The sequence below is a fragment of the Heterodontus francisci genome, unplaced genomic scaffold, assembly GCF_036365525.1.
Source record: "Heterodontus francisci isolate sHetFra1 unplaced genomic scaffold, sHetFra1.hap1 HAP1_SCAFFOLD_52, whole genome shotgun sequence".
NCBI lineage: Eukaryota > Metazoa > Chordata > Chondrichthyes > Heterodontiformes > Heterodontidae > Heterodontus > Heterodontus francisci.
The window spans coordinates 12394494-12422265 of NW_027141175.1; the positions used below are offsets into that span (position 1 = coordinate 12394494).

Sequence of the window (27772 nt, forward strand, 5' to 3'; positions counted from 1 at the left end):
ATCCTTGAGATATTCTTTTATAATGCAGCTCCTGGTACGCTCTGAAAATAACCTCTTGCCTACTCTTTCGTATGCTGTTGGTCCCTACATGGTCCACAACGACTAGATATTTCCACTGTATTCTTGCAATCTGATCTGAAATATCCCTCACTTCGCACAAGTTGGGCAAATACTGTGTGGGACTCTTATTGCCCTAATTATTGAATCACTTAAAAGTATCACATTATGCTCCACTCCTCCTCCTTTTGAACAGCTTCCTAAACCAATATATCATGCTCAACACTCTGGCTGTTCTTCTGACAGTCTTCATCCTTATCATCACAAATAGCCAGTACATTGTTCCTGTTGGATAGATTCACTTTCTGCATATCCTCGTTCTCCATTACATCTGGAGTTCAATTACTGTGCACTATAAGCTGCAACAAACTCATTCTGATCCTCCCGCTCTCCACAAGGTGTGACTGAAATATGCAGCAAACTGTCCAATACTCCTATAATACAATCTGTCCTAATGCTTTGTCTTTCAACACACCATTAACAGATTGTTTGCCTTTGCTCCGTGACCTTTAGGTCAGCTATGTGGCCTGGTCCAATCTACACCTTCTCCTTTGTTATCTCTTGCCCCACCCCCACCTCACTTGCTTATAATCTGTGACTTTTCTAATATTTGTCAATTCCGAAGAAAGGTCACTGACCAGAAACGTTAACTCTGCTTCTCTTTCCACAGATGCTGCCAGACATGCTGAGTGATTCCAGCATTTCTTGTTTTTATGTCCAATACTCCTCTTACTCCCGTTGGATTTTCTCCAATTGCCACATCAGCTCTATGACCCTGAGCCAGAGAGTTTCTAGGTGGAGACATCTACTACAGACATGTTCTCTCGGGACAGTTCAGTTACCCACAAATTCCTATATCCAGAGAAAAAACTGCTGTGCCAGAACTTAGTCTGTCTTTATTTTAGAGGTAAAATTATGTGCAGTTGCTTTTTAGCTTGAAAGCTACTTTACTGGTTAGCTAACGCCAAAACACAAAGCACTCACCAATTAACTTAATACAGATTTGCAACTTCCCCACGCCCGCTCATACTCTGACAGAACAATTGCTTCACTGAATGAGTTTTCCCCTCTATTTGTCTGGTGTCTGCCTCTCTCAATAGGCTCTGCTGCTGCTGGCAGTGGTGCTGTTTTAAATCGGTGACTCCACTCACTTACTCAAGCTTAACAGGCAAAACAAAGCACCTCCATCCAACCCCAGGCCCTCTACTATCTAGTAGGACATGGACAGCAGGTGGATGGGAACACCAACACCTGCAAGTTCCCCTCCAAGGCAAACACCATCCTGACTTGGAACTATATCACCATTCCTTCCCTGTCGCTGGATCAAAATCATGGAACTCCCTTCTGTGGGTGGAGAAAGAGCACATGGACAGCAGCGGTAGAAGAAGATGGCTTACCACCATCGTTGCCACGACAATTAGGGATGGATAGTAAATGCCAGCCTCGCCAACACCCCATCCCCTGTGAAAGAATTTAAAAAAAATTCCCCCTCTGCACCTAATTCCTACTCTTAGCAAATTCCAACTTCCAAACGTTGTTCCTAATGAATTCAATCAACATTGTGAACAATGGTTACTCTCTGTGCCTTACCAGAAGTTTAATCTCATCGGTCTTTTCAGGCACATTCAAGTTGCAACGGTATCGACAGTTTCCAGCTCACAGTAATTATCTCCATTCGGACAATCACAGCTGATTGATTACTGACTACCAACCTGACTTGCACTGTTAACTGCTAATAGTGAACTGCCTTGCAACCTTTTTTGAATTTCAAGTTAAATTCTAAATGTCAAGGCTAAATTTCAGTCTTACCCACTAATTGCCACATTCTAAACTTCCCACTCTGTTTATAACAGATGCAGCTAAAGGTACAATCAATGCTTGCACACTTTGCCTTAACTCTAACTGCCTTACAGCGATGCAGAAGAACATTCCGTATGCGGACAAGTGCATTTCAAAATGAAGGGCCTGACAACGGTTACAAGGGCAAATAGCGTTGAGCAATAACTGCCACATCTGCCAGAGATGCCCACATCCCTCATAAAGAAAAGCAGCTCCTAAATGGCCTTGTTTTATATTCGTTCTTCTAGTCTTCTACAGCTCATCTATCAAACCCCTTAAACATTCTAAACACATCAACTAGATAAGCTGTACTTCTTCTAAACTCAATCTACTACAAACAAAGTTTATGCAACTTGCGTTCATAATGTAATGCTTTAAGCATTGTTGTCATTCTAGTGACTCTGTTCTGCACCACCTCCAAAGCCAATGGTTTTGTGAAGTGCGGTGCCCAAAAGCGACAACAGATACAACAGAAACATCACATCCTTCTGAGTTTTATATTCCAAGACAAAAGAGATAGAGACCAACAATCGATTAGCGTTTGCAAGAAGACCTGTTAATTGTTGAGTGTTCAGCCAACTTCTTCACGAGGCCCTGTAGTAAGTATTGCGATGAAAGGACACAGACCTGAAACATAACTCTCTTGCTCTCTCCACAGATGCTGCTAGCCCTGCTGAGTATTTCCAGCATTTTCTGTTTTGTTTCAGATTTCCAACATCCGTAGTATTTTGCTTTTGATCTGCTGTGGTAATTGTAATTGTTTTGAATAGATAATTTGTGTAAAGTATGGATAGATGATCGTGGTAGATAAGATTCAACCTTTTTACCCATTCTCTATTTTGCTGTTTCTATGCGGAGAATGATTTATAAATTACTTGGATCTGGATTTGTTTCCAATACAGGGAAATATGGACCTCGATTGGTTGATGAGATGAACAGATGCTCTGGCCGGGTGGAGGTGCTACATGGAGACCTGTGGTGGACTCTGTGTGACCTTTACTTCGATATGGAAGACGCCAAAGTGGTCTGTGAGCACCTTCAGTGTGGGGCAGTAAACTCAATCCCGAGAAGAGCTCACTTTGGAAAGGGAACCGGTCCAGTGTGGAAGGAAAATTACAGGTGTCGGGGGAACGAGACACGATTGTGGGATTGTCCTGTTTCTTCCTGGGAACAGTTTAGCTGCTCACATGAAAATGATGCCAGTGTCATCTGTACGGGTGAGTCATCTCAGTCAATTGAACTGAAATACACCAACTGTTCTACTGTCAAGCATCATTGACTATTTCCACAGGTCGCTGATTCACTAGTTTTTCTGATCGCATGCTTCCTTTGACACTAAGATCCAAAGACGTGTTTGTGGGTTTATTACAGATTACAAATAAATCCAAGAGTTTCACTCCAATAAACATTGAATACATACAATGTCCAGTTGTTAGTACTTCTCGTCATATAATATCTCTTTCCGGGTAAATCTGGGGCATTATTCAAGGGCTATAGAATCAGCAAGATGCTCTCAGGACCACTGCCATAGAATGGAGATGCTGCTGGAGCATTGAAACTGTTATCAATGTTGGCAGTTAAAATATGAATTATCATGGAATTCTCTGCAAAGATCAGCTGTACAATAGAAAACACTGTGAACTTGTTTCCAGATAAGTAATGAGATAAATTTGAATTTCTATTACACCAAGTGCAATAAAATGAGAGTGAGTGAAGTATCTCGTTATTTCACCAATGTGTTATTTCTTTGGTTATTTCACAAACTTGATGTAAATTACAATTCTCCCAGTTTCCAGGATTACATTTATCCACAATCAGCTTCCTCATATAACAGATTATCTGTTCAGTTATCAGATCACTGTACGTGGGACATACGTCAACACAAAAGTTCTCCCACGTTTCACAATTTAAAACATAGGTAATAAAAACAGTAAGTGCTGGAAATATTCAGCAGATCTGGCAGCATGTTTGTTGAGAGTAACAGTATCGATCTTTCAGTTTGCGGATCTTCCATCAGAACATAGAGATTTAACAGCTTATAATGAAAGGGGAAAACAAGGAAAGAACGAAAGGAACCGTCTGTGATATGGTAGATGACAGGAGAGATTAAATGGAAAAAGGGACAATGCAAGACAAAAAGGTATGGAATGGGTCAAGTAAAAAGCACATTTATAGAGGAGGTCTACATTGGAAGGCAAAATATCGTCCCAAAAGAAGGAAAAGGGGGAGGGAATCAGCCCTGAAATTGCTGAACACAGTGTTGAATCCAAACGCTGTAAAGAAGCCCGTGGAAAGATGATGTGCTGTTTCTCAAACTTATGTTAACCTTCATTGGAACTGTGTAGGAGAAAGCTGAGGGAGAGTTCAGTGTGGGAGTGGAATAAAGAATGAAAATGACAGGCAACCAGAAGCTGAAGGTAAAGATTGCAGAGTGAACAAAGGCGTTTTGCAAAGTAATCTCAACTGTGTTTGGTCTCCCGATGTAAAGGAGACAGCATTATGATCTGTCAATACAGTAAATGCAGTGAAAGTACAAGTAATCGCTGTTTCACTTGGAAGAGGTGCTTGGAGGCTTGGATGGTGAGAAAGGTAGCGGTAACAGGGCAGTGGCAGCACCTCCTGCGCTTTCATGGAATGCTCCTGTGGGAAAGGGTGTTGAGAATGATTGAAGAGTGCATCAGGGTACCACAGAGCGAATGGTCCCTTCAGAATGTTAAAAGTGGAGGGAAGGGGAAGATGTGCTTGCTCGTGGCATCACATTCAAGGTGATAGAAATGGTGGAAGATCATCTATTGAGTATGGAAGCTGGTGGAATGGAAGGTGAGGAGAAGCAGAATCCTATCATTGTTCTGGGAGGGGGGAAAGGGTGAAAGCAGAAGTATGGAAAATGGAATGGACGTGCTTGAGGGCCCAATCAACCATGGTGGGTGGATGATGAGGTGAGGAGAGTCCTTGTTTGAGGAAAAAGGAAGACATATCTGGAAGCACTGGTATGGAAGGTTGCATCACCAGACAGATACAATGCAGATCGAGAAAGTGGAAGAATGTGATAGTGTCATTAGAGGAATCGGGGTGTGTGGAATCATAGAAAAGGTAACTGTGAGGGTCACTGGAGTAACTATTTATACTGGTTAATAGCCTATCTCCAGAATCAGAGCCAGTGATGTTGAGGAAGGGAATGGAAGAGTTGAAGATGAACCATGTGAAGATAAGGAGGCGAAATTGGAAGAATCGTTGATGATATTTTCAGGTCCAGGGCGAGAGCAGGAAATATCAGTACATGTGGAGAGGGGAACGACCTTCAGTCCCTCGGGTCAGTCACCTGTCAGCATTAGTGACTACAAATCAAAAGTGTTTCATTGCTTGTGAGGTAATTTGAGACTTCATCGGATGCATTATGTCAACTTAAACTTGTCTGTTTCTCTCCATATGGAATAAAAGGAACTGTCATCTGTCAGGAGCCATTTAGAGCCCCTGCTCCTCCCTTCGGTCTCATCACTTATCAATAGGCGGTATTTGCCGCGCTCAACCACAGTTCATTTTACCTTTTTTGCTCAATTTAGTCAGTGCAAGATATGTCATTAAAATGTATTTACTGAGAAAACGTAATGGTGAAGAATATCTTCTGACAAGCCGTCTGAACAATGATGACAGAAACAGTAACCATTAAAATTAATAACTATTCTGGTGGCAGTAAGTTATGAGATATTTTGCTTCAGTTTCATCATTCTCAATGTGTTTCATACTGTAGATGAAAATTGGTCACTGAGGCTGACTAACGGGGCAAGCCATTGTGATGGGCGAGTGGAGATTTACTGCACCGGCAGCTGGGGGAGATTGCAGGATAGACACTGGACCCTGAATGATGCCAACGTGGTCTGTACAAAGCTGGGCTGCGGTGAAGCGACAGCCAGTTATAACTATTCAAAGGATGGAAAGAGTGAAGGACCCGTCTGGGTGAATGATGTCCAATGTGAAGGAAACGAATTGCAGCTCCAGAACTGCAGCTTATTCACATTGAATTCGTCTCTGACTGACAGTGTGGATGTCGGGGTCCTGTGTGCAGGTGAACAAATTCTTCACCGTTTTTACAAAAACATAAAAGTGAAATGTCTAATCTGCTCAGAAAAGTGGTAATATAGGTCATTTGTTCCTGGGTGTCTCAAACCAGTAATTTCATTCAGGTAGTGGGGGTGAGGATGGTGGGCGCTGAGGGATCTGGGGCTGGATGGGGGTGGTGTGCAGAGAGAGAGAGGACACGGGCACAATTAAGCAACAAGAACTTTTTATGACATAACTTTCAGTAAACACCTACATTACAAAGAGATTATCAGGAGTGTAATCGGACAGAAAACTGACACAGAGCCAAACAAAGAGATGTTGGAGTGAGTGACTAAATTCTTTGGCAGAAGGTTGGATTTGAAGAGCCGGAGACACAGAGATATTTCGGGTGGAAATTCTGACCTGGGGGGTTAGATGGTTAAAGGCAAGACTGAAAGTTGTGGAGATGGAAGTGGGTGATGGACAAGAAGCTGGATTCAGAGAAAAGCAGAGCTCTTGAAATGATTCAAGCTGGAGGAGGTTATACTGATGGCAGGAGGAGAGCATGAAGGGTCTGAACATGAAGATCATAATTGAAAACTCGAGGCATTGGTGGCAGGGAAACCAGTCTACATCAGTGAGTACAGTGGCGCTCCTGAGAGAGGCGTCATGTAGGACAGGCAACAATGCTTCGGATGAGCTGATGTTTATGGAGGGTGCAGGACGGGTGATGGCCCAGGAGAACATGAAAATAGTCAGTTCTGCAGGCAACAAAGCATGGGTGAGCATTTCTGCAGCAGATGGGCTGAGGCAGGAATGGAGCTGAAGGATGATAGAGGTGAAAGATAACGGCCTTGTGATAAATAGAATATGGAATTGGAATCTCAGCTCTGGTATCAAATCCGGCGCCGAGCTTGCAATCAGTTCCATTGTACAGTATATAAGTGGAGGTAGCTGTGTGGGATTTGAGCTGGTGTAAGTTTCATAAGGACGTGTATAAAAGTAGACAGATGTTTCAGACTCGACGCTTGAAAGTTCCATTGTGCAGCATGTCAATGCGGGCGTATGTTCCAGGGATGTTGCATTATGCAGAATGTAAGTATGGACATATGCTTTGGGGTTGTTCCAACGAACATTTATTTACCAATGACAGAGTGGAACTTACAACATCTGAGATAGTTAATGATTCAGATTTGATACCGATTGTTTACAGTAAGTATTTGCTTCGGACACAGCGGAAATCAATGTAGTCCAGCGTTTCACGTCAGAGGTTTACAGTGCCAAATGGTTATTACACACTCAGTCACTGGACACAGTGGAGTATTTCATCTTGTTCTTCAGTTAGGTAGCTGTTCAGCTCCACCCAGCATTTATGTCCACCTACAGAAGCCATGTGCCTTCTCCTTGTCTTCTACTTCTCTATCTGATGGGTCACATCGCTGATTTTTATTCTCCAAAGTACCTGACGCAATTAGTCCAATCATTTTTCTCCACGCCAGTTCAAATACTGGTTTGCTGCTCAACCAGAAGGTCTACACATCTGGAGTTCAATCGTACATCGGCATTTCCTGATCCTGTCCGATATTTTGCAGAGCGATCCTGTTTTCTACCCTCTTTGGTCCGGTCCAACAGTCATATATTGTTATAATTAGTAGTTTAGTACATTGATCTTTTACAGACAATTACAATTGCTAATGTGCCTCACAAGTTTTGTTTGCTCATTGAACATAATAGCACCAGCCTGTCTGGACAGAGAGGTCTGCATATTCTCTGTTCAGACATGCAGTTTACGTTTCTCAAATTACTCAAATATCTTCATTGTCAAAGGCAGATTCCCATCCTTGCAAAAGTAAGTGATTCTTTTATGCAATTAATATTAAATTGATCTATGATAATGTTACAATCAACACAACCCTAGAACATAGTTCTTCACGAAGATACTGCATATTGGAAGGCTGATGTTCAAGGGTAGTACTTGTGGACGTTACATTCTCCAGTATGAAGTGAAAGAAATATATAGGGTGGATTAAACAAATTCTGGCCTTGCCAGTGGCACCCACATCCCCTGAAAGAATTAAATAAAAAACCAGAAAGGCACGGTGACATCTGGTGAACTATCTGGTAATATAATACTGAATGGATCAATTGCATAAAGCATCATCGGGTCCTACCGTTCTTCACTAAAACCACGCGTTAGTCAAAGATCATCCAGGAAGGCAAAGAAAACGCAAATCATATCTTCTCCATCACAAATCTTCCTCCTGAACCACTCCCCTGCCTCGTCCACCCTCAACTCCAAAAATAAGTGAGAGGAGCTCGTGGAATTTATTTTACAAAGTTCAAAAATGTCTGTCTAGTCGCCTTCCACTGCTTCCCTTTCTTCCCCAACCCACCAGGCCTAACTTCCTATCAATTCCCCACCCCCACCCCATACCATCACCCTGATTTGGCATTTCTTGTTTCTCTCCTAGAGTCCTTCACGCTCTCTCTGTATCTGTGCTGTTGCTGAAATCCACATATTGCTGCCTACACCTTATTTCTACTAAACTACCGAACACACACATTCACTTCCTGGTCCCCATGTTAGCTGACAATATTAACGATTCTCTCTCTCTCTCTCTCTTTCTCTTCATTTTCAGCCCCATGTCCTTCAAATCAGCAGTCATCACACCTCCCCTCAAAAAGGAGCCATTGACCACCTGTCCATGCAAATTACTGCCCCGGCTCCAACTGTTCATACCTCACCAAAGTCTTTGAATGTGTTGACGCCACCCAAATCCATGCTCATCTTTTATGGAGTTGCATGTTTCAATTTCTCAAATCAGATTTCTATCCACACCACAGGACCAAAACACCTCTTACCAAAATCACAAATGACCTCCTAAGTGATTGTAACAAATATAACCGGTGCCTTCTGCTCATTCTTGACTTGCATACAGCTTTTGATATGAGTGATCATGAAATTCTGCTCCAAGCCCTCTCCATTAACACCCGGCTGGTTCCAGTCTTATCTACACGGTCATAGTCAGAAAGTTATCTGCAATGGCTTCTCTTCCCGCTCCTGCAAAGTCGCCTATAGTGTCACCAAAGGATCTATCCTTCGACAACTCATTTCTCATTTACATGCTGCCTTTCAGTGACATCCGCAAACACAGCCTCAGTTTCCACATGTAACTCACAGTATCCAACTCGACCTCACATCCAACTCTCGTGATCCCTCCACAGCCTATACACTGTCAGAATTCCAGTCTGGCTTTCAGTACTGCATCAGCAAAAAATTCCTCCAACTCAGTATTGAAAAGATACAAGCCATCAGTCCCCATCGCATCTCTTCCCTTGCCACAAACTCCATTCCTCTCCATACCAACAGTGTGCTACTCAGCCAGACTGCTTGTGACCTTTGTATTATATTTGACCCCGAGGTGAGTTCTCTATCACATATCCATACCATGATTAACACTGTCTATTTTCACCTCCATAACATCACCCTACTTTGCCCTTATCTAGTATTGTCGATTGCTTTGTTCCCTCTAAGCTCGATGATTCTAATGCACTCCTGGCTGGCTTCCCTAGTTACAACCTCTGCAAAATCTGCTGTCTCGACCATGTGCCACTTAGCCATCTGCCCTGTGCTGACTGACCTACATTGTTCAGCAATGCCCGATTTTAAAATTCTCATCCCTATTTTCAAATCCTTTCTTGACCTCACAGCTCCTGTCTTTGCAATCGGTTCCAGTCTGACAGCTCTTAGTTCTGTCTTCTTGAGCATTCCTGAGTTTAATAGCACAGCATCTTCGGCCCTGTCTCTAGCTGCGGAGGTGATACGCTGTAGAATTAATTCCTTAAATCTCTCTGCCTGGCAACCGCTCTTTCCTGCTTTAAGACGCCCCCTAAAAACTAACTCTTTGACTTAGCTTTTGGTCATCTGACTTAAATATATTCTTCGGCGTTCCATGTTAAAATTTCTTTGACATCACTCCTGTATCGTGCCTTGAGATGTTTTATCACAATCACGGCGCTAGATAAATGCAATTCACTTGTTATTCGAAATAAAGGAAATAGGAGATGGCAGTAAATGTCCGTCTCAGGTACCAAATAAGGGCAACATACATGGACCAGGAACAGATACAGTTATAGTACATGAGTATAAATTGACTGTTAATCATGTGAGTGATTGCCTGTACAACAACGCACATAATGTTTAAAACATAAAAGGGGAACTGGAGGCCATAACTTGTAAAGCCAGATGTAGAAGGTTAACTGAACCATTTCTGTTCTTTACAATCAATGTAAGAAGTAAGTGTAAACAATTCAGTTGAAAAGTTTTATTTACCTGTCAACGGCACATTTAACTAGTTCTTTTTTTCTGCTGGTGATGGTACAATGAGTTGTATTGAGTGATGAGGTGAATGTGTATTGAAAGTATAATCCTCCTGTACTATTGTCCAACAGAACACGCGCAGTTAAGGCTGTCTGACGGTGGAAGCCCATGTACTGGCCGAGTGGAGATTTATTACAATGGGACCTGGGGCTCAGTTTGCGATGATTCCTGGGATCTGACGGACGCTGACGTGGTTTGCAAACAGCTGGGTTGTGGAAAGGCATTGGACATGGCACTTCCTACATCTTGTGGACCAGGCTCAGGGCCAGTTTGGTTGGATGAAGTGAAGTGTTCCGGTAACGAATCATTTCTCTGGGAATGTCCCTCAGCATCGTGGGGTAACCAGGACTGTTCTCATAAGGAAGATGTGAGGATCATGTGTTCAGGTAAGGGTGCTTCCATATACCCATTTTCCGTAGTGTTGTGCACGTGGCTTCACAGGGAAGATATTACATCGAACGATATGCAATGGACAGCACAGAATCTGGCCATTCGGCATAACTGGTCAATGTGGTGTTTATGTTACCCACGAGTATCACCCCACATTACTGCATCTAACCCTCTTTGCATATCCACCTACTTCTTTTTCCGTCATGTACCAATACAGCTTTACCTGAAAGGCATCAGTGCTAATCACCTCAACAATTGCATGTGTTCGGAATTCAAAATTCAAACCACTCCCTGGGTAAAAATAAAAAAGTTCTCCTGAATTTCTTATTAGATGTATTCATGATTATCCTATATTTATGATCACTAGCTTCGATCTCTGTCAGTTAACTAGTGATTAGTGTCTCTTATCCCGAGATCTCTTTGCTGCTCGACATCATTTTCACTCTTATTTTGCATGAAGTACGTGGCCTCTTTATTCTTCCTATCAACACTGACCACCTTAGGCTTATCTGTATTCAACTCATTTGGCAATTGTATGCCCATTCGACCTGCTTATTAACGTATTCCCATATTTTGTCTGTCTTACTTAGTGTTAACTATATCCCCAAATTGCTGTCATCTTAACTTTTGAAATGATGTCTCCCTTTTCTAAATCCACATCTTTCATGTAAATATTAAGCAGCAATAATCCCAGCCCTGTGTAACACCACTTCCCACCTTCCGCCATTCTGGGTTACCAGCTTTAACAATGACAGTGTGCTTTGCAGCTAGTTTTCTCCCATTCTTCCACTGATCTCTTGACTCCACATGCTCTGTCCCCAGTCATGATCCTACTATATGCTACCTTGTCAGAGGCCTTTTGGAAAAAAAAAGAACATGAATATTGCGTCGACTGAATTATCACCATTATCTTTCTGTAATTACTTCAAAGCATTCAATAATGTTGTTTGTCCTTCTGTTGCGAAATCTATGTTGATTATTCTTTATTACATTATGGGCTGTCGGTGTATTTCTGTCACTTTTCTTAAATACGTACCGGCAATCAGTGAACACAACCGGAACAGCATGTGTTGAGTTGTGCAGTATGAACATACAACGAGTTATCAATCTAAACAACGGGATATTTATTGTGTCATTGACAGAGCACAAAGAGCTGCGGCTGGTGAATGGGAAGCATCGCTGTGAGGGGAGAGTGGAAGTGTTCTACAATGGCACCTGGGGAACAGTGTGCTCGGATACACTTGATAGAGCTGATGCAGAAGTGATCTGTAAACAGTTAGAGTGCGGTCCCCTCAGTTCTATCGATTATTCCGCTCAGTCATTCGGAGAAGGATCCGGACCCATTTGGCTCGATCGAATCGAGTGTATTTCACACGAATCGTTCCTTTGGCACTGTCAAACAAAACCGTGGGGTAAACACAACTGTGAAGACAGGGAGGATGCTGGCGTTGTTTGTTCAGGTAACACAACAAACCTCTCAATGTGCCAGTGTCATTTAAAACATTGGTGTCTGATACAGTCAGCATGTTTCTCTTCTCAACAGAAGCAAAAGTAACTAAAGAGCAGCCCCACAGATCAAAGGACTGCATTCGAGAATATGATTGTAAACGTGTGCTTTCACCAGGTGCTACTTCCTCTTCATTATACCAACTATCTGACTTGTACTCCTGTCTTATACTACATCAGTAATAATAATTGATTCTCTTTGACAGATTCGGGGTAATGGTTGCGCCTGTTTGGAGGTAACACCAACTGCTCCGGGAGAGTGGAGATATTGTGCAATAACAGCTGGGGCACGGTGTGTGATGACTCCTGGAACATGGCCGATGCCAATGTTGTCTGCAGACAGCTGGATTTTGGTCACGCTCTATTGGCGCCAGGAGGTGCTACTTTTTCCCAGGGTGACGGTGTTATCTGGCTGGATGAGGTGAAGTGCACTGGAAGCGAATCTTTCTGGCCAACTGTCCTTCCTCATCGCCGGCTCAATCTGACTGCGATCATGAGGAAGATGCCAGTGTGATTTGTTCTGGTGAGGGTGGCAGGGTTTGGAGAGTGGGGTTAGGGTTCCTTGTATGGCTAAATTGATTCATTAATTCGGGAAATTAAAAACAGTATTTATCGTTTAAATGGAAAGTGCTGAAATTTCATCTTCCTGAACGTTTTGTACAATATATTCCACAGGGCTCGATGTGCCTCCAAATGCTTTCCCATCCACATCTGCAGGTACTTACCATTATTACTATTCCAGCTCGTGTTAGGGTTTGCATTCGTTGAATTGCTATTGTTGTCACTGTCTGACGATACTATGAGCACGTTCTCACTGACGGGAACATTTGTTTTCCTCACCGCATATTTCAAATGATCCATTTGAAATTCCGCTAATCCCAGTCTCTGGCTGTACCTGAACTGCCCTGTACTCATCAGAAACATGGGGGCACTGTCTCTGTAATTTAGGTTGGCTCACACTTTCCTCTTGTGCAATGTACAACACACATACTGGGGAATCTTCAGCCCGACTCATTGCCCGGACGCAATGGATATAATTATTAAATACGTACTGTAAATACTGTATCATGCAAGCCAGACTTTGTCTGTGTTAAACCTTTCTGCATTGTTGTCATTAAGAACAGGGATATAAAACTACTTCCATCCTAGTTGCGGTCTTCTTCGGAGTTCTGCTAATCTGTGTGTTGATCTCACTGATGGTGATTATACAGAAAACGTCAATCAGCAGAGGTGAGGCTTATATCTTACCGCGGATCCAACACAAAATCCCAGATATTGTGTCATATACTTGCAAAACTCTATGTCCATTGCAGCTTTCTGTGGACTGTCAAGTGGCCTTCTTGGAAATACATTGTATTTCTTTCTGTTTTTTGCTGACTTTCTCCATTCAATGTGCTGCGGAATTAGTAAAATCTGACATTTAAAAGGGAGAGTGATTTGAAGTGTCGACATTCACTGAAGAGTTGAGCACATAATACATGAAACTTTGGAAGAATTTACTTCTTGTAACAATGGATCAGGAAGTTTAATTGACATTCTAGGGCTGTGCATTCAAGCTATTTATTGGACTGTTAATCTTCCTTCATCCATTGGGCAGCAATTCCAGCCCTTCAGATTCTGGCTCTGGGCATCCAATCACGAGCTGTCTAACCGGGTCTGTCTGTTATTTTGACAGATGATACTTGTGTAGGATCTTCTGCATCCAAAACAACGCTTCCAGTCATATTTCACCCACCCTACTCACTCCTGATTTATTATAAGTAATGGGCCTCTTAATAAAAAACACTTTTAGAACAACAAAGAACAAAGAACAGTAAAGCACAGGAACAGGTCATTCAGCCCTCCAAGCCTGCGCCGATCTTGATGCCTGTCTAAATTACAACCTTCTGCGCTTACGAGGACCATACTCCTCTATTCCCATCCTATTCATGTTTTTTCAAGATGATTCGTAATATTATAGAGTTTTTTTTTCTAGAAATAGCACTCTCTCTCTCTTATTAAGAAAGATTCTGTAGCGAGGACAGCATAGGCCTGGTATCTCTGCCAAGGACCCAACCAGAACAGGCTCTGAAACAAGACAGTCCTAAACTGGATAAATCCCCAGACCCAGATGAGATGTGAACCAGGCAGCTATGTGAGACAAGGGATGAGATAACAGGGGATTTGGCACACATTTTCAAATCCTATCTGGTCACAGGAGATGTACCAGAGGACTGAAGGACAGTGAATGTGGTACCATTATTCAAGAGGGGTAGGAGGGATATACCAGGTAATTGCAGGCCGGTGAATCTAACATCAGCAGTAGGGAAACTATTGGAAAAAATCCGGAGGAACAGGATTAATCTCTACATGGAGAGGCAGGCATTACTCAGGGATAGTCAGCATGGCTTTGTCAGAGGGAGATCGTTTCTAACAAACTTGATTGAACTTTTCCTCAGTGAACACGTTTCTCCCCAGTCTGCTGCAGGTGAACATATGAGTATGTAGAAAAATAGACACATAGACAAAAACAAAAATACGCACAACAAAACTACTCCACATTCACAATACCTGGCATTGTCTCTTTACTGTCACTATCTCTGCGATTTGGATGTGTTGGCAGATAATTTACTGTTAAACGCTCGTGGGTTGCAACTAAACTTTAATCTCCCGACCCTCCATCTGACAGGTTCTGTCACTAGCGGCAAGGGTTCACCGGCTGGTTTGTACCAAGCAATTTATGAAGAGATTGGGAATGTTCCACCTGGCAAGGATTCCTATCAGGTCCAGCGTTCAGGTCTGTGCTTTTCATTTCATACCGAATTTTCACGAGACAAATGTCATTTCCACTTAAACATCGCATTTTAATGGTCAGTTTCCTGACTGAACACTGTCAGAAATCCGCTCATTATCCCCATGTGAAGGAGTCCTATCACAGTGCGAGTGTGCCTATATCTGTGTGTAAACTAAAATGAGCAATGGGTTTGGGAAGATTCCCACTCGTCGTTGATGCTTAAATAACGTGATTTATGTTTGTTTGTAATTTGGGCTGCCATTTATCTTTTGAAGTAGTCCAGACCATGACCCAGGCCTAGAGCATTCCTGTGGGCCTCATTTATTACATTTCACTCAACTGGATTCTGGTACCTGACCAGGATTCAGTTTCTTTGGGGATGAGGAGAAAGGAGTTCCAGTGCACAGTACCATCCACCAATCCCACAATATATTCGTATGCAAAGCTTTTATTCCATTTAAACTAGACCATAAATAGTCACTGCTCTCAGGAGGAGACAGTCACATTGACTCAGATTTTATTTCTCGAGGTGACTGGATTTCTGGGTCAGAAACACGTTCTCATCAGGAACTCCTGATCTGAACTTGGTGGTTTCTAGAAAATACTTATTCTAACAATTTGTATTCTGAAGTTTAACATGAAATCTGCAAATTCTGCACCTTGATACTGGGGCAGCAACACTACCAAACCTATATAAGTTCTGTCCTGAGATATATTTGGAGGGCGATTTGACCATTGATATAAATTACTCAGGTTACAACAAAACACACAAAGATGATTTCCCTGGCAGATAAGATAAAGGAGAATCCTAAAAGATTATATAAGTATATTAAGAATAAAATGGTAACTCGGGAGAGAGCAGGTCCCCTTAAGGATCAATGTGGCAATTGATGTTTGGAGCTACAGAAATGGGCAAGGTCTTAAATGAATACGTTTCATCTGTGTTTACCATGCAGAAGGTCATGGAAGGTAATGAGTTCAAGAGAGGAAACACCGATATCCTGAAGCACATCAACATTACAAAGGAGGAGGTTTTGTAGGTTTCAAAGCTCATTAAGGTGGATAAATCTCCAGGGTCTGACCAGGTGTATCCTAGGATGCTATAGGAAGCAAGGCAGGATGTTGCTGGGGCCCTGGCAGAAATTTTAGTATCATCGTTAGCCACAGGTGAGGTACCAGAAGACTGGAGGATAGCTATTGTTGTGCGTTTATTTAAGAACGGAAGCAGAAATATGCCAGCGAACTGCAGGCTGGTGAGCCTTACATCAGTGGTGGGAAAGTTATTGGAAGGGATTCTGAGAGACAGGATTTATATGCATCTGGAAAGGCATGGCATCATTCGGGCCAGTCAGAATGGCTTTGTGCGTGGGAAATCATGTCTCACGAATTTGATTGAGGTTTTTGAGGAGGTGACCAAGAGATTGACGAGGGCAGGGCGATGGACGTTGTCTACATGGAATTTAGCAAGGCCTTTGACAAGGTTCTGCATGGTAGGTTGATCGGGAACGTTCAAACACATGGGGTGCAGGGTGAGGTAGCCAATTGGATACAAAATTGGCTTGGTGATAGGAGGCAGAGGGTAGTGGTAGTGATTTGTTTATCAGATTGGAGGCTGGTGACCACTGGTGTGCCGCAGGGATCGGTGCTGGACCCTCTGTTGTTCGTTATATATATTCATGACTTGGATGAGAATGTCTGGGGGAAGATTAGTAACTTTGCAGATGACACAAAAATTAGTGGTATTGTGGACAGTGAAGAAGGTTGTCTAAGGTTACAGCAGGATATAGATCAACTGGAGAAATGTGCAAGGAAAAGATTGGCAAATGGAAATTAATGCAGACAATTGCAAAGAGATGCATTTTGGGAAGTTAAACCAGGGCAGGCCATATATAGGTAATGGCAGTGCCCTGGGGAGTGTTGCTGAGCATAGAGACCTTGGTGTGCAAGTACATAGTTCCCTGAAAGTGGCAACACTGGTAGGCAGGCTGGTGAAGAAGGCGTGTGGCATGCTTGCCTACATTAACCGAGGCATTGAGTACAAGAGTTGGGACGTAATTTTACAGTTGTACATATCATTGGTTTGTACTGTGTGCAGTTCTGTTCGCTGCACGACAGGAAAGATGTGATTAAGCTCAAGAGGGTGCAGAAAAGATTCAGAAGGATGTTACCTGGTTTGGAGGGCTTGAGGTATAAAGAGAGATTGGATAGGCTGGGTCTGCTTTCCCTGGAGCGAAGGAGGCTAAGACGGGGCATGACAGAGGTATATAAAATTATGAGAGGCATAGATAAGGTCGACAGCCAGAGTCTGTTTCCCATGTTAAGGGTGACAAAAACTAGAGGGCATCTATTTAAGGTGAGAGGGAGGAGGTTGAAAGGAGATAAAATGAGTAAATGTTTCACTCCAAGAATAGTGGGTATCTGGAATGAACTGCCTGCGGAGGTGTAACAGTAGCAACATTTAATAGGCATCTGGACAGGCACTTGAATGAGCAAGGCATAAAGGGATATGGAATTAATGCAAGCAGGTGGGATTAGTATAGATCGGCATTATGGTCGGCATGGACGCGGTGGGCCAAAGGGCCTATTTCTGTGCCTTATGACTCTATGACTCAAAGAACAAATCCGTTATTAGCCTCCTTGCACTCTTTCCTGCCCCATTATCTGGGGTGGGGTTCGGTTTTGGAGCCACCACCGGCCGTTTGAGACTCTGAAAGGGAAAGAGACGGGGCAGGGTGGACAGGTTCTTCATGTAGAAACTGTGCTGACCGACTATGTTTTACATTATTGTCTCTGCTCTGATGTCTGAAATCTAACCCACCAGCTGTACTGTGTATTGTTTTAACTGCTCGCTTTATGAGCCAACATTTATGGTCCATCCCTAGTTGCTCTTGAACCACTGCAGTCTTTGTGATGAATGTTCCACAATCGTGTCAGTTACAAAGCCCAGGACATTGTCTCCAGATGATGTTGGTATTATGTTATTTACTCGAACGTCACAATTAATCTCTCCAATAACCATCGATGTTTGCGTTTAACAGTTGCTGATTCCATTGAGTCCCTCAATCAGATTGAATATTACACCAGTCACAGTTTGGGTGACACGGATCCTGGATCAGAAATTCCTGAAGGGAACTCCTCCAGTATTGAGGGTGGGTGCAGTTTTACTTGTTGCCATCACGTTTTTTAATCCATAACGCAATCTGCTATCGAAAATTAACAATGAAATATATCCGAACTTACTCGCTGTAAAATGATGCTGCTGAAGACATGGAGATTTGCTGACTGATTTTAGTTTTAAAAATTGAGAAATAATTTGGATTTCTCAAAATCATGTCGATTTAACCCAGTCGTATAATGGAATGAAACTTACAGTTCATGATGTTTTCTGACACTGTTGTCTGGGCGGTGAAATGCGAAATTTGTGTGCATGTTGGATAGGTGATTCAATGGGATACATGTGACTTTAAAAAGGAGGCCAGAATTTTCTCACACAGTGACCACAGACTGCAAGGGAAAATGCTGCTGGATAGCGGTGCAAAGGAAGCTCGACGTCTTTACACTGTTCGGTGATGTTCCCTGAGTCGGCAGAGCTGGTGGGTGGAGGCTGCAGTTTAACGCTCTGGGCAGGTAACTGAGCCTCTTTAACAGGAAATGCATGGCAATTTACCAAGCTATTAACAATTTAGTGAAGGTGCATCAAAAGGGCGGCACAGTGGCGCAGTGGTTAGCACCGCACCCTCACAGCTCCAGCAATCCGGGTTCAATTCTGGGTACTGTCTGTGTGGAGTTTGCTAGTTCTTCCTGTGTCTGCGTGGATTTCCTTCGGGTGCTCCGGTTTCTTCCCACAGCCAAAAGACTTGCAGGTTGATAGGCAGAAGGGCCTGTTTCAGTGCTGGATATCTAAATAAACAACAGTTTTCACAGATTCACCATCTGTAAGCAAGGGGAAGGTCAGTTTTGGCTGTGAAAAGCATTGTGGTACTGGAGAGCGATACTGACTCGCGATATTGGCAATCTGGAGGCTGACCAATCTTGGCGATCACAACAGAAGTATTCAGGATGAGCATCCACTCCGAATGGCAACATACTTATACAAAGTAAAAAGAATGGAGACCTTGAGCAGTGAGTGCAGCAATTTACAATTGGTGTCAGCCACTCCTGTTTTGAGGTCTCTTTGAGAGTGACAAGAATCATGAGACTGGAAGAGAGTGTGGATGAACAGGGCGCACAGTCGCACGCAAGCAGCTTCTTGAGTGAAGAAGATGCTACCCACCAGAGAGGGTTTACCATCAGAGGCTCTGATTCCTGCAAATGATAGAGCAGCAGTGTCACTGAAGATTGTGCCTCTCCAGGGAGGCGGTCACTGAGCTGTGCACTATGATGGAGGAGGATCTGAACCAATGAGTGGGGGCATCCATCCTGCAATTACATTTTCATCTTTTGTGACATTTAAGACTGTGAGCTTAATGTTAGGCACTGCACTCACCTTGCCATACTACATCCGGGCATTGATCCTGTTCCTGCACTGAAGCCTCTTACATGGGACCACCTCACGTCTGCTCACCTCCACATCAGTCTCCTGCCAGGCCCTCTCTGCCTGCCTAGCCGGCCTCCTTCAGCCATCCCAATGGGAAATGCACTTCCCTCCTTGACCTTGCAGCCTGGAGGATCACTTCCAGGGTGGCATGAGAAAACCTGAGCGCCACACTTGATCTGAGTGCTGTCATCTAACAAACACACCAGTTGTCAGTCCTCCCATCCAATGTCCTACAGTGCTCCTGTCTTTCAATCGATTGCTGGATGCGTTTAGAATAGCATGGGCCTATAGAGACTCAACTACCGTGACACGACATGGTCCTACCATTCTCCAGCCTCTAATCTCACTACAGCTGAACATCACAGTGAAACCTGGCAGGCCCGGGTAGATTGACGTCTAATGATATCATTCTAAATATTCAGTTTTACAATGTGATTTTTGTGAAAAATTTTACAATGTGATTATTTCCTGTCAGGTCTGGTTCTGGGTGATTATGATGATGTTCAGACTGGAGCCACTGACACTCAGGATGGTCACTTGTTGCTGGACAGTGGTCCTGATGATCTCTTCACACTGACAAGTGCCAGCGGTGATCTCTCCACTCTCGGTGAGTTAAACTCCCACTGTCACCAGCTCTCTGTCACTACTTTGACTTTCATTCCAATCGGTGTTTTCATAGACCGCTGGTTGATTTAAATTCATGTTGTGATGAAAGGAAATTTATCTAATTAATGCTTGACTTAATTTAAAAAGTACTTCCTGATGTTATTCCTTTTGTAATATCTCTCTTATTAATACTCCCACTGGAAATCCTTCAAGTGCTCAATCTGAACACCCTGATTCAGGCTCAGAAGATCCACTTCATCTGCTATCATCCAGCGGGAAAATAACAACACGGTGAATGGAGCTGAAAAACATTCAAACACCAGTCCCCATCACCTCATTGACACTTATATAGATGACCCGAACTGAACTCGATTTCAGTTCCATCATTAATACATAATCCTTCTCCCCACAGTATACAGCTCTCACACCTGCACTGAACTCGCTTTTAGTCCAATCATTTATCTATCATCTTTCTCTCCGCAGTATACAGCTCTCAGACCCGCACTGAACCAGCTTTACTGGTTCCCTCCAATCTTGAAGACAATGAGGATGTTCACTGTGATAGGTACACAATAGCAGACATTCCACCAACGATGGGCAGTGACTGTCTGGTTAAGCATTTTATGTCGACATCAACCCAGTAAGAGCAATGCTGTATGATTTGTTCCATGTGTACAGTCCCGGCTGGTTCTGATAGTAATGTGATAATCAGTGGTGTTTTCAGCAGTCAGTGATTCTAAAGTATCAGAGAGAACATTCTGTGTACTTAATCTTGAAATAGGAGGCTTATAGAAACAGGAATATTCCTAGGAGATCATATACTGTGTTTGATGTGTTTGTTTGATGGTTTGCATTGTTGTAACCCTCTCAAGTCGTGTCTGCTGTCCTTTCAGCTAAAAGTCAGCCTCAAATCCTACAAATGATGTCTGAAGGTGGACCACAGACTGGTGGAAAATATTCTGTGTAAATATTCTGAGAGAATGGCATGAACTTTTCCAACAGTGTGAACATGCTGAATGTGCTTCACTTCACGATTTAAACATCACTTTATCTTCATCAATCACCAGATTACTTGGTGTTGAAATAACTAGATTTGGCTTTTCTCCACATTTTGTCTGAAAGTGTGTGTGTTCAGTTTAATTAAAATACAAAAGAGAATTTATTTTGGATCATTTCTCTGTCTGTACAAATACTGAGATATGTTACTCCGCATGTAATTACCAACATTGCCACAGAGATTAAAGCCATTGCTTATTCAAAAAGAGTTTATACGAAGTTCGTTCTGTAACTGCTTCATATATTCATATCTTATTAAAGAAGGTTTAGAATACGTCAGGCCACAAATAAATGGTCTGTCTCTTTTATCTGCATTTATTGTAACTGTTTCCTGCACCGCGATATACTCGATGTGGACACATTACTGCAGTTTATCGTGTAAGTGTTGATGTGCAATGGAAATAACATAAAATTAAAAAACATTTATTTCCTGTTTTAATTGGAATGTGTGCCTTTGTCAATATTAATTCCTATATTATGGTTCAAGTGCTAAATATGCACCAATTCCTAGATACAATACAATGTGGTTTTACTGTGCTGCACTCCCGTAGCGTATGGCGGGTCAGTCAGAGAATCTGATCAGAAATTAATGTGTTTTTGCACTTTAATGATTAATATTTCAGTTAGTCATCACTGGAGTGCAATTGTTACTCAGTCAGGGGAAGACTACACCGTGCACTACTCTCCAGCAGATTGTGAGGTTTCTGATTGGGAGGCTTACCGAAACACCGTATCCACCAGCAGAGGGCGACATTATTAGAATTGAAAGCATACAATGCTGGAAACACTTAACAGGTCAGGTATCATCTGTGGAGAGAGACACAGAACTAGGTTTGCATGTTCATGCGATTTCTTCAGAAATAGAACATTGAACATAGAACATAGAACAGTACAGCACGGTACAGGCCCTTCGGCCCACGATGTTGTGCCGAACCTTTAAACTACTCCAGGATCAAACTGCCTACATACCCTTCATACTACTATCATCCATGTACCTATCCAAGAGTCGGTTAACTGCCCCTAACGTATCTGATTCTACTACCACCGCTGGCTATGTATTCCACGCACCCATCACTCTCTGTGCAAGGAACCTACCTCTGACATCTCCCTGAAACCTTCCACCAATCACCTTAAAATTATGCCCCCTGGTGATTGCCCTTTCCGCCCTGGAAATATGTCTCTGGCTATCCACTCTATCTAAGCCTCTCATCATCTTGTACCCCTCTATCAAGTCACCTCTCATCCTTCTTCACTCCAATGAGAAAAACCCTAGCTCTCTCAACCTTTCTTCGTTAAACATGCCCACCAGTCCAGGCAGCATCCTGGTAAATCTCCTCTGCACCCTGTCTAAAGCTTCCACATCCTTCCTATAATGAGGCCACCAGAACTGAACACAATATTCCAAATGTGGTCTAACCAGGGCTTTATAGAGCTGCAGCATAAGCTCGCGGCTCTTAAACTCAATCCCCCTGTTAATGAAAGCGAACACACCATACTCTTTCTTAACAACCCTATCAACTTGGGTGGCAACGTTGAGCGATCTATGGACATGGACCCCAAGATCCCTCTGTTCCTCCACACTACCAAGAATCCTGTCTTTAAGCCTGTATTCTGCATTCAAATTCGACCTTCCAAAATGAATCACTTCACACTTTTTCAGGTTGAACTCCATCTGCACTTCTCAGCCCAGCTCTGCATCCTGGTCAATGTCCCGTTGCAACCTACAACAGCCTTTTACACTATCCAAAACTCCAGCAATCTTCGTGTCATCGGCAAACTTGCTAACCCAGCCTTCCACTTCCTCATCCAAGTCATTTATAAACATCACAAAGAGCAGAGGTCCCAGAGCAAATCCCTGCGGAACACCACTGGTCACCGAGCTCCAGGCTGAATACTTTCCATCTACTACCACCCTCTGTCTTCTATGGGCCAGCCAATTCTGTATCCAGACAGCCAACTTTCCTTGAATCCCATGCCTCCTTACTTTCTGAATGAGCCTACCATGGGGAGCCTTATCAAACGCCTTACTAAAATCCATATACACCACATCCACTGCTCTTCCTTCATCAACGTGTTTTGTCTCATCTTCAAAGAATTCAATAAAGCTTGTGAGCAATGACCTACCCCTCACAAAGCCATGCTGACTGTCTCTAATCAAACTATGCCTATCCAAATAATCATAAATCCTGTCTCTCGGAATCCTCTCCAATAATTTGCCCACTACCGACGTAAGACGTTAATTATATAATGATAGATATTAACTACTTTTAACAAATACAGAACCAGGGAAAATGAGGCTTGGAGAGAGTAAAAGAGTGAACTTTTATGTTAATATGGAAGTAGGTGTGATTAAATGAAACCTGTCCCCTTTACTCTCTCTGATCTTTGTCCCTGTGATCTGCAACAATTAATTCCCTCAACCCTGACACAGCACCGTGGGTCAGAGTGCCATTCAAGTGGGGGCAGAAAAGAAATGTAATAGCAATAGAGAATCGCATAGTTTGGGGAATAGATACTGTTCTTTGCAGCAAAGACAGGGAGTCCGGAAGGCTGTGTTGCCTACCTGGTGCCAAGGTTAACGAGATCTCTTCTGGGCTAGAGAGGAACTTGAAGTGGGAGTGGAAGGTTCCAGTTGTCGTGGTCCACGTAGGTACCAATGACATAGTTAGGACTTGGAAAGAGGTTCTGCTGAGCGACTATAGCAGCTCGGGGCTAAATTAAAAAGCAGAACCACAAAGGTAATAATCTCGGCATTACAACCTCAGCAACGTGCAAATTGGCGGAGGGTAAATAAGATTAGAGAGGTAAATGCGTGGCTCAAAGATTGGTGTGTGAGAAATGGATTCCGATTCATGGGGCACTGGCATCAGTACTGAGGAAGGAGAGAGGTGTTCCTTTGGAACGGCCCTCATTTGAACCAAGTTGGGACCAGTGACCTGCCGAATGGTATAACTAGGGTTGTAGATAGGACTTTGAACTAATTAGATGGGGGAGGGTACGATTGAAGGGAAGTTTATAAAAAATCAAAAGGAAACGAGAGATCAGAGATGCAGGGTAGTGAAGAGGCGAACAGTAATCAAAGTGTGACAGGAAGGGGCAGAAAATATAAGCAGAATACAGCAGCAGAAATTAGAACCAAAATGAGTAACAATGGTAAAAAGTCTAAGATTAAGGCTCTTTATCTGTATGGACGCAGGATTTATAACAAGATAGCTGATTTGACCGCACAAATAGAAATAAATGAATATGATTTGATAGCAACTACAGAGACAAGGTTGCAGAATGACCAAGACTGGGAACACGAAACTCAAGGCATCTGATATTCTGGATAGAAAAGGCAAAAGGGAAAGGAGGTGAGATAACTTTGCTCATAAATCAGTGCGATGTGTTGGGCTGATTGATGCTTATTCGCACTATACCAGCTCCGCATGGCGATCAGTATCCTGGGCTGGTAACCCATATTTACACTGTACCAGCTCGGCATTGTGATCAGTATCCTGGGCTGGTTGACCCATATACACACTGTCCCAGCTCGGGATGGCGATCTCTAAACTGGGTTGGTTGGCCTATTTCGGACGGAACTGGCTGGACATGGAAATCAGTATCCTGGGCTGGGTGTCCCATGTTCACACAGTACCAGCTCGGCATGGTGATTCGTGTCCTGGGCTGGGAGACCCATGTTCTCACTGTACCAGCTCGGCATGGTGATCAGTATGCTCGGCTGGTTAACCCGTATTCACACTGTACCAGCTCAGCATGGCAATATATAAACTTGTTTGGTTGACCCATATTCGGACTGTACCAGCTCAACATGCTGATCAGTATCCTGGGCTGCTTGAACCATAATCACACTGTACCACCTCGGCATGTTGATCAGTATCCTGGGCTGGTTGAGCCAAATTCATAATCTACCAGCTCAGCATGGCGATCAGTATCCTGGGCTGGTTGACCCATGTTCACACTGTACCAGCTCGGCATGGTGTTCAGTATCCGGGGCTGTTTGACCCAGATTCACACTGTACCAGCTCAGCATGGTGATCAGTATCCGGGGCTGGTTGACCCATATTCACACTGTACCAGCTCGGCATGCTGATCAGTATCCAGGGCTGGTTGACCCATATTCACACTGTACCAGCTCGGCATGCCTAATCAACATCCTAGGCTGGTTGGCACATTTTCAAACTTTTCTTTCACGGCCTGGTGATCAGCATTCCAGGCTGGTTGACCCACATTCACACGACCAGCTCGACATGGTGATCACCTCCGCTCTGTCCGTAAGCATGATGCCGAGCAGCCGGTTTCAGACCATTTCAACACACCACCCCCTGCTTTCATGCTCACACCTCTGTCCTGGGATGGCTGCAGTGTTCCAGCGAACATCAACACAAGCTCATGGAACAACATCTCATTTAGTGATTCAGCACTCAACAGCCTGCGGGACTGAACATTGAGTGCAATCATTTCTGGACTGCACCAGAAGGGTACCAATATCCTGGGGGGGAGATTTGCTAGTGCTCTTCGGGGGGCTTTAAACTAATTCAGCAAGGGAATGGAAACCTAAATTGTAGTTCCATTGGACAGGATGTTGAGAGTAGTGAGGTCAGGGATAAGGATACAAGGACGCAAGAGGGCACTGGCAAGCAAGAACTTGGTTTAAAGTGTGTCTACTTCAACGCCAGGAGCATCCAGAATAAGGTGGGTGAGCTTGCAGCATGGGTTGGTACAAGGGATCTCGATGTAGTGGCCATTTTGGAGACATGGGTAGAGCAGGGGCAGGAACTGATGTTGCAGGTTCCGGGATTTAGATGTTTCAGTAAGTCAGAGAAGATGGTTAAAGAGGGTGGGGGGGGGGGGGGGGCGGTGGCATTGTTAATCAAGGAGAGTATTACAGCGGCAGAAAGGATGTTTGAGGACTCGTCTACTGAGGCTGTATGGGCCGAGGTTAGAAACAGGAGAGGAAAGGTCACCCTGTTGGGAGTCTTCTAAAGACCTCCGAATAGTTCCAGAGATGTAGAGGAAAGGATAGCGAAGATGATTCTCGACAGGGGCGGGAGTAACAGGGTAGTTGTTATGGGGGACTTTAGCTTTCCAAATATTGACTGGAAATATTTCGAGTACTTTAGATGGGTCAGTCTTTGTCCAGTGTGTGCGGGAGGGTTTTCTGACACAGTATGTAGACAGGCCAACCAGGGGCGATGCCACATTGGATTTGGTACAGGGTAATGAACCCGGCCAGGTGTTAGATTTAGATGTAGGTGAGCACTTTGGTGATAGTGATCACAATTCGGTTAGGTTTACCTTAGCGATGGGCAGGGACAGGTATATACCGCAGGGCAAGAATTATAGCTGGGGGAAAGGAAATTATGGTGCGATTAGGCAAGATTTAGGATGCGGAGGATGGGGAAGGATACGGCAAGAGATGGGCACTATCGAAATGTGGAGCTTATTCAAGGAGCAGCTACTGCGTGTTCTTGATAAGTATGTACCTGTCAGGCAGGGAGGAAGTTGTCGAGCGAGGGAGCCGTGGTTTACTAAAGAAGTTGAAGCATTTGTCAAGAGGAAGAAGAAGGCTTATGTTAGGATGAGACGTGAAGGCTCAGTTAGGACGCTTGAGAGTTGCAAGCCAGCCAGGAAGGATCTAAAGGGAGAGCTAAGAAGAACAAGGAGAGGACACGAGAAGTCATTGGAGGATAGGATCAGGGAAAACCCTAAGGCTTTCTATAGGTATATCAGCAATAAAAGAATGACCAGAGTTAGATTAGGTCCAATCAAGGATAGTAGTGGGAAGTTGTGTGTGGAATCAGAGCAGATCGGGGAAGCGTTAAATGAATATTTTTCGTCAGTATTTACAGTAGGGAAAGAAAATGTTGTCGAGGAGAATATTGAGATTTAGACTACTAGGCTAGATGGGATTGAGGTTCACAAGGAGGAGGTGTTAGCAATTTTGGAAAGTGTGAAAATAGATAAGTCCCCGGGGCCAGATGGGATTTATCCTAGGATTCTCTGAGAACCCAGGGAGGAGATTGCAGAGCCTTTGTCCTTGATCGTTATGTCGTCATTGTCGACAGGAATAGTGCCGGAAGACTGGAGGATTGCAAATGTTGTCCCCTTGTTCAAGAAGGGGAGTAGCGACAGACCTGGTAATTATAGACCTGTGAGCCTTACTTCGGTTGCGGTTAACATGTTGGAAAAGGTTATACGAGACAGGATTTATAATCATCTTGAAAAGAATAAGTTCATTAGCGATCGTCAGCACGGTTTTGTGAAGGGTAGGTCGTGCCTCACAAACCTTATTGAGTTTTTCGAGAAGGTGACCAAACAGGTGGATGAGGGTAAAGCAGTGGGTGTGGTGTATATGGATTTCAGTAAGGCGTTTGATAAGGTTCCCTACGGTCGGCTATTGCAGAAAATACAGAAGTATGGGGTTGAAGGTGATTTAGAGCTTTGGATCAGAAATTGGCTAGCTGAAAGAAGACAGAGGGTGGTGGTTGATGGCAAAGGTTCATCCTGGAGTTTAGTTACTAGTGGTGTACCGCAAGGATCTGTTTTGGGGCCACTGCTGTTTGTCATTTTTATAAATGACCTG

The 27772-nt window shown here is 43.5% G+C and overlaps 1 protein-coding gene across 1 annotated transcript; it reads left to right on the top strand.

Annotated features, from left to right (window-relative positions):
* The first annotated feature begins 2755 nt into the window (after positions 1–2755).
* LOC137362412 (scavenger receptor cysteine-rich type 1 protein M130-like) lies at positions 2756–8962 on the top strand. Its single transcript, XM_068026818.1, has 4 exons — positions 2756–3113; positions 5648–6029; positions 7437–7490; positions 8782–8962. Exons 1-4 carry the CDS (start codon positions 2756–2758, stop codon positions 8960–8962), a joined length of 975 nt encoding a protein of 324 aa, XP_067882919.1.
* The last annotated feature ends 18810 nt before the right edge of the window (positions 8963–27772 follow it).

Bases quoted from the DNA above. Each gene is read 5' to 3' on its own strand.
- LOC137362412 (XM_068026818.1), top strand. From the start codon at position 2,756: ATGATTTATAAATTACTTGGATCTGGATTTGTTTCCAATACAGGGAAA. The intron at 3,114-5,647 runs GTGAGTCATCTC...TTCATACTGTAG, and splicing joins TGCCAGTGTCATCTGTACGG to ATGAAAATTGGTCACTGAGG. The intron at 6,030-7,436 runs GTAATATAGGTC...TCTCCACGCCAG, and splicing joins CTAATCTGCTCAGAAAAGTG to TTCAAATACTGGTTTGCTGC.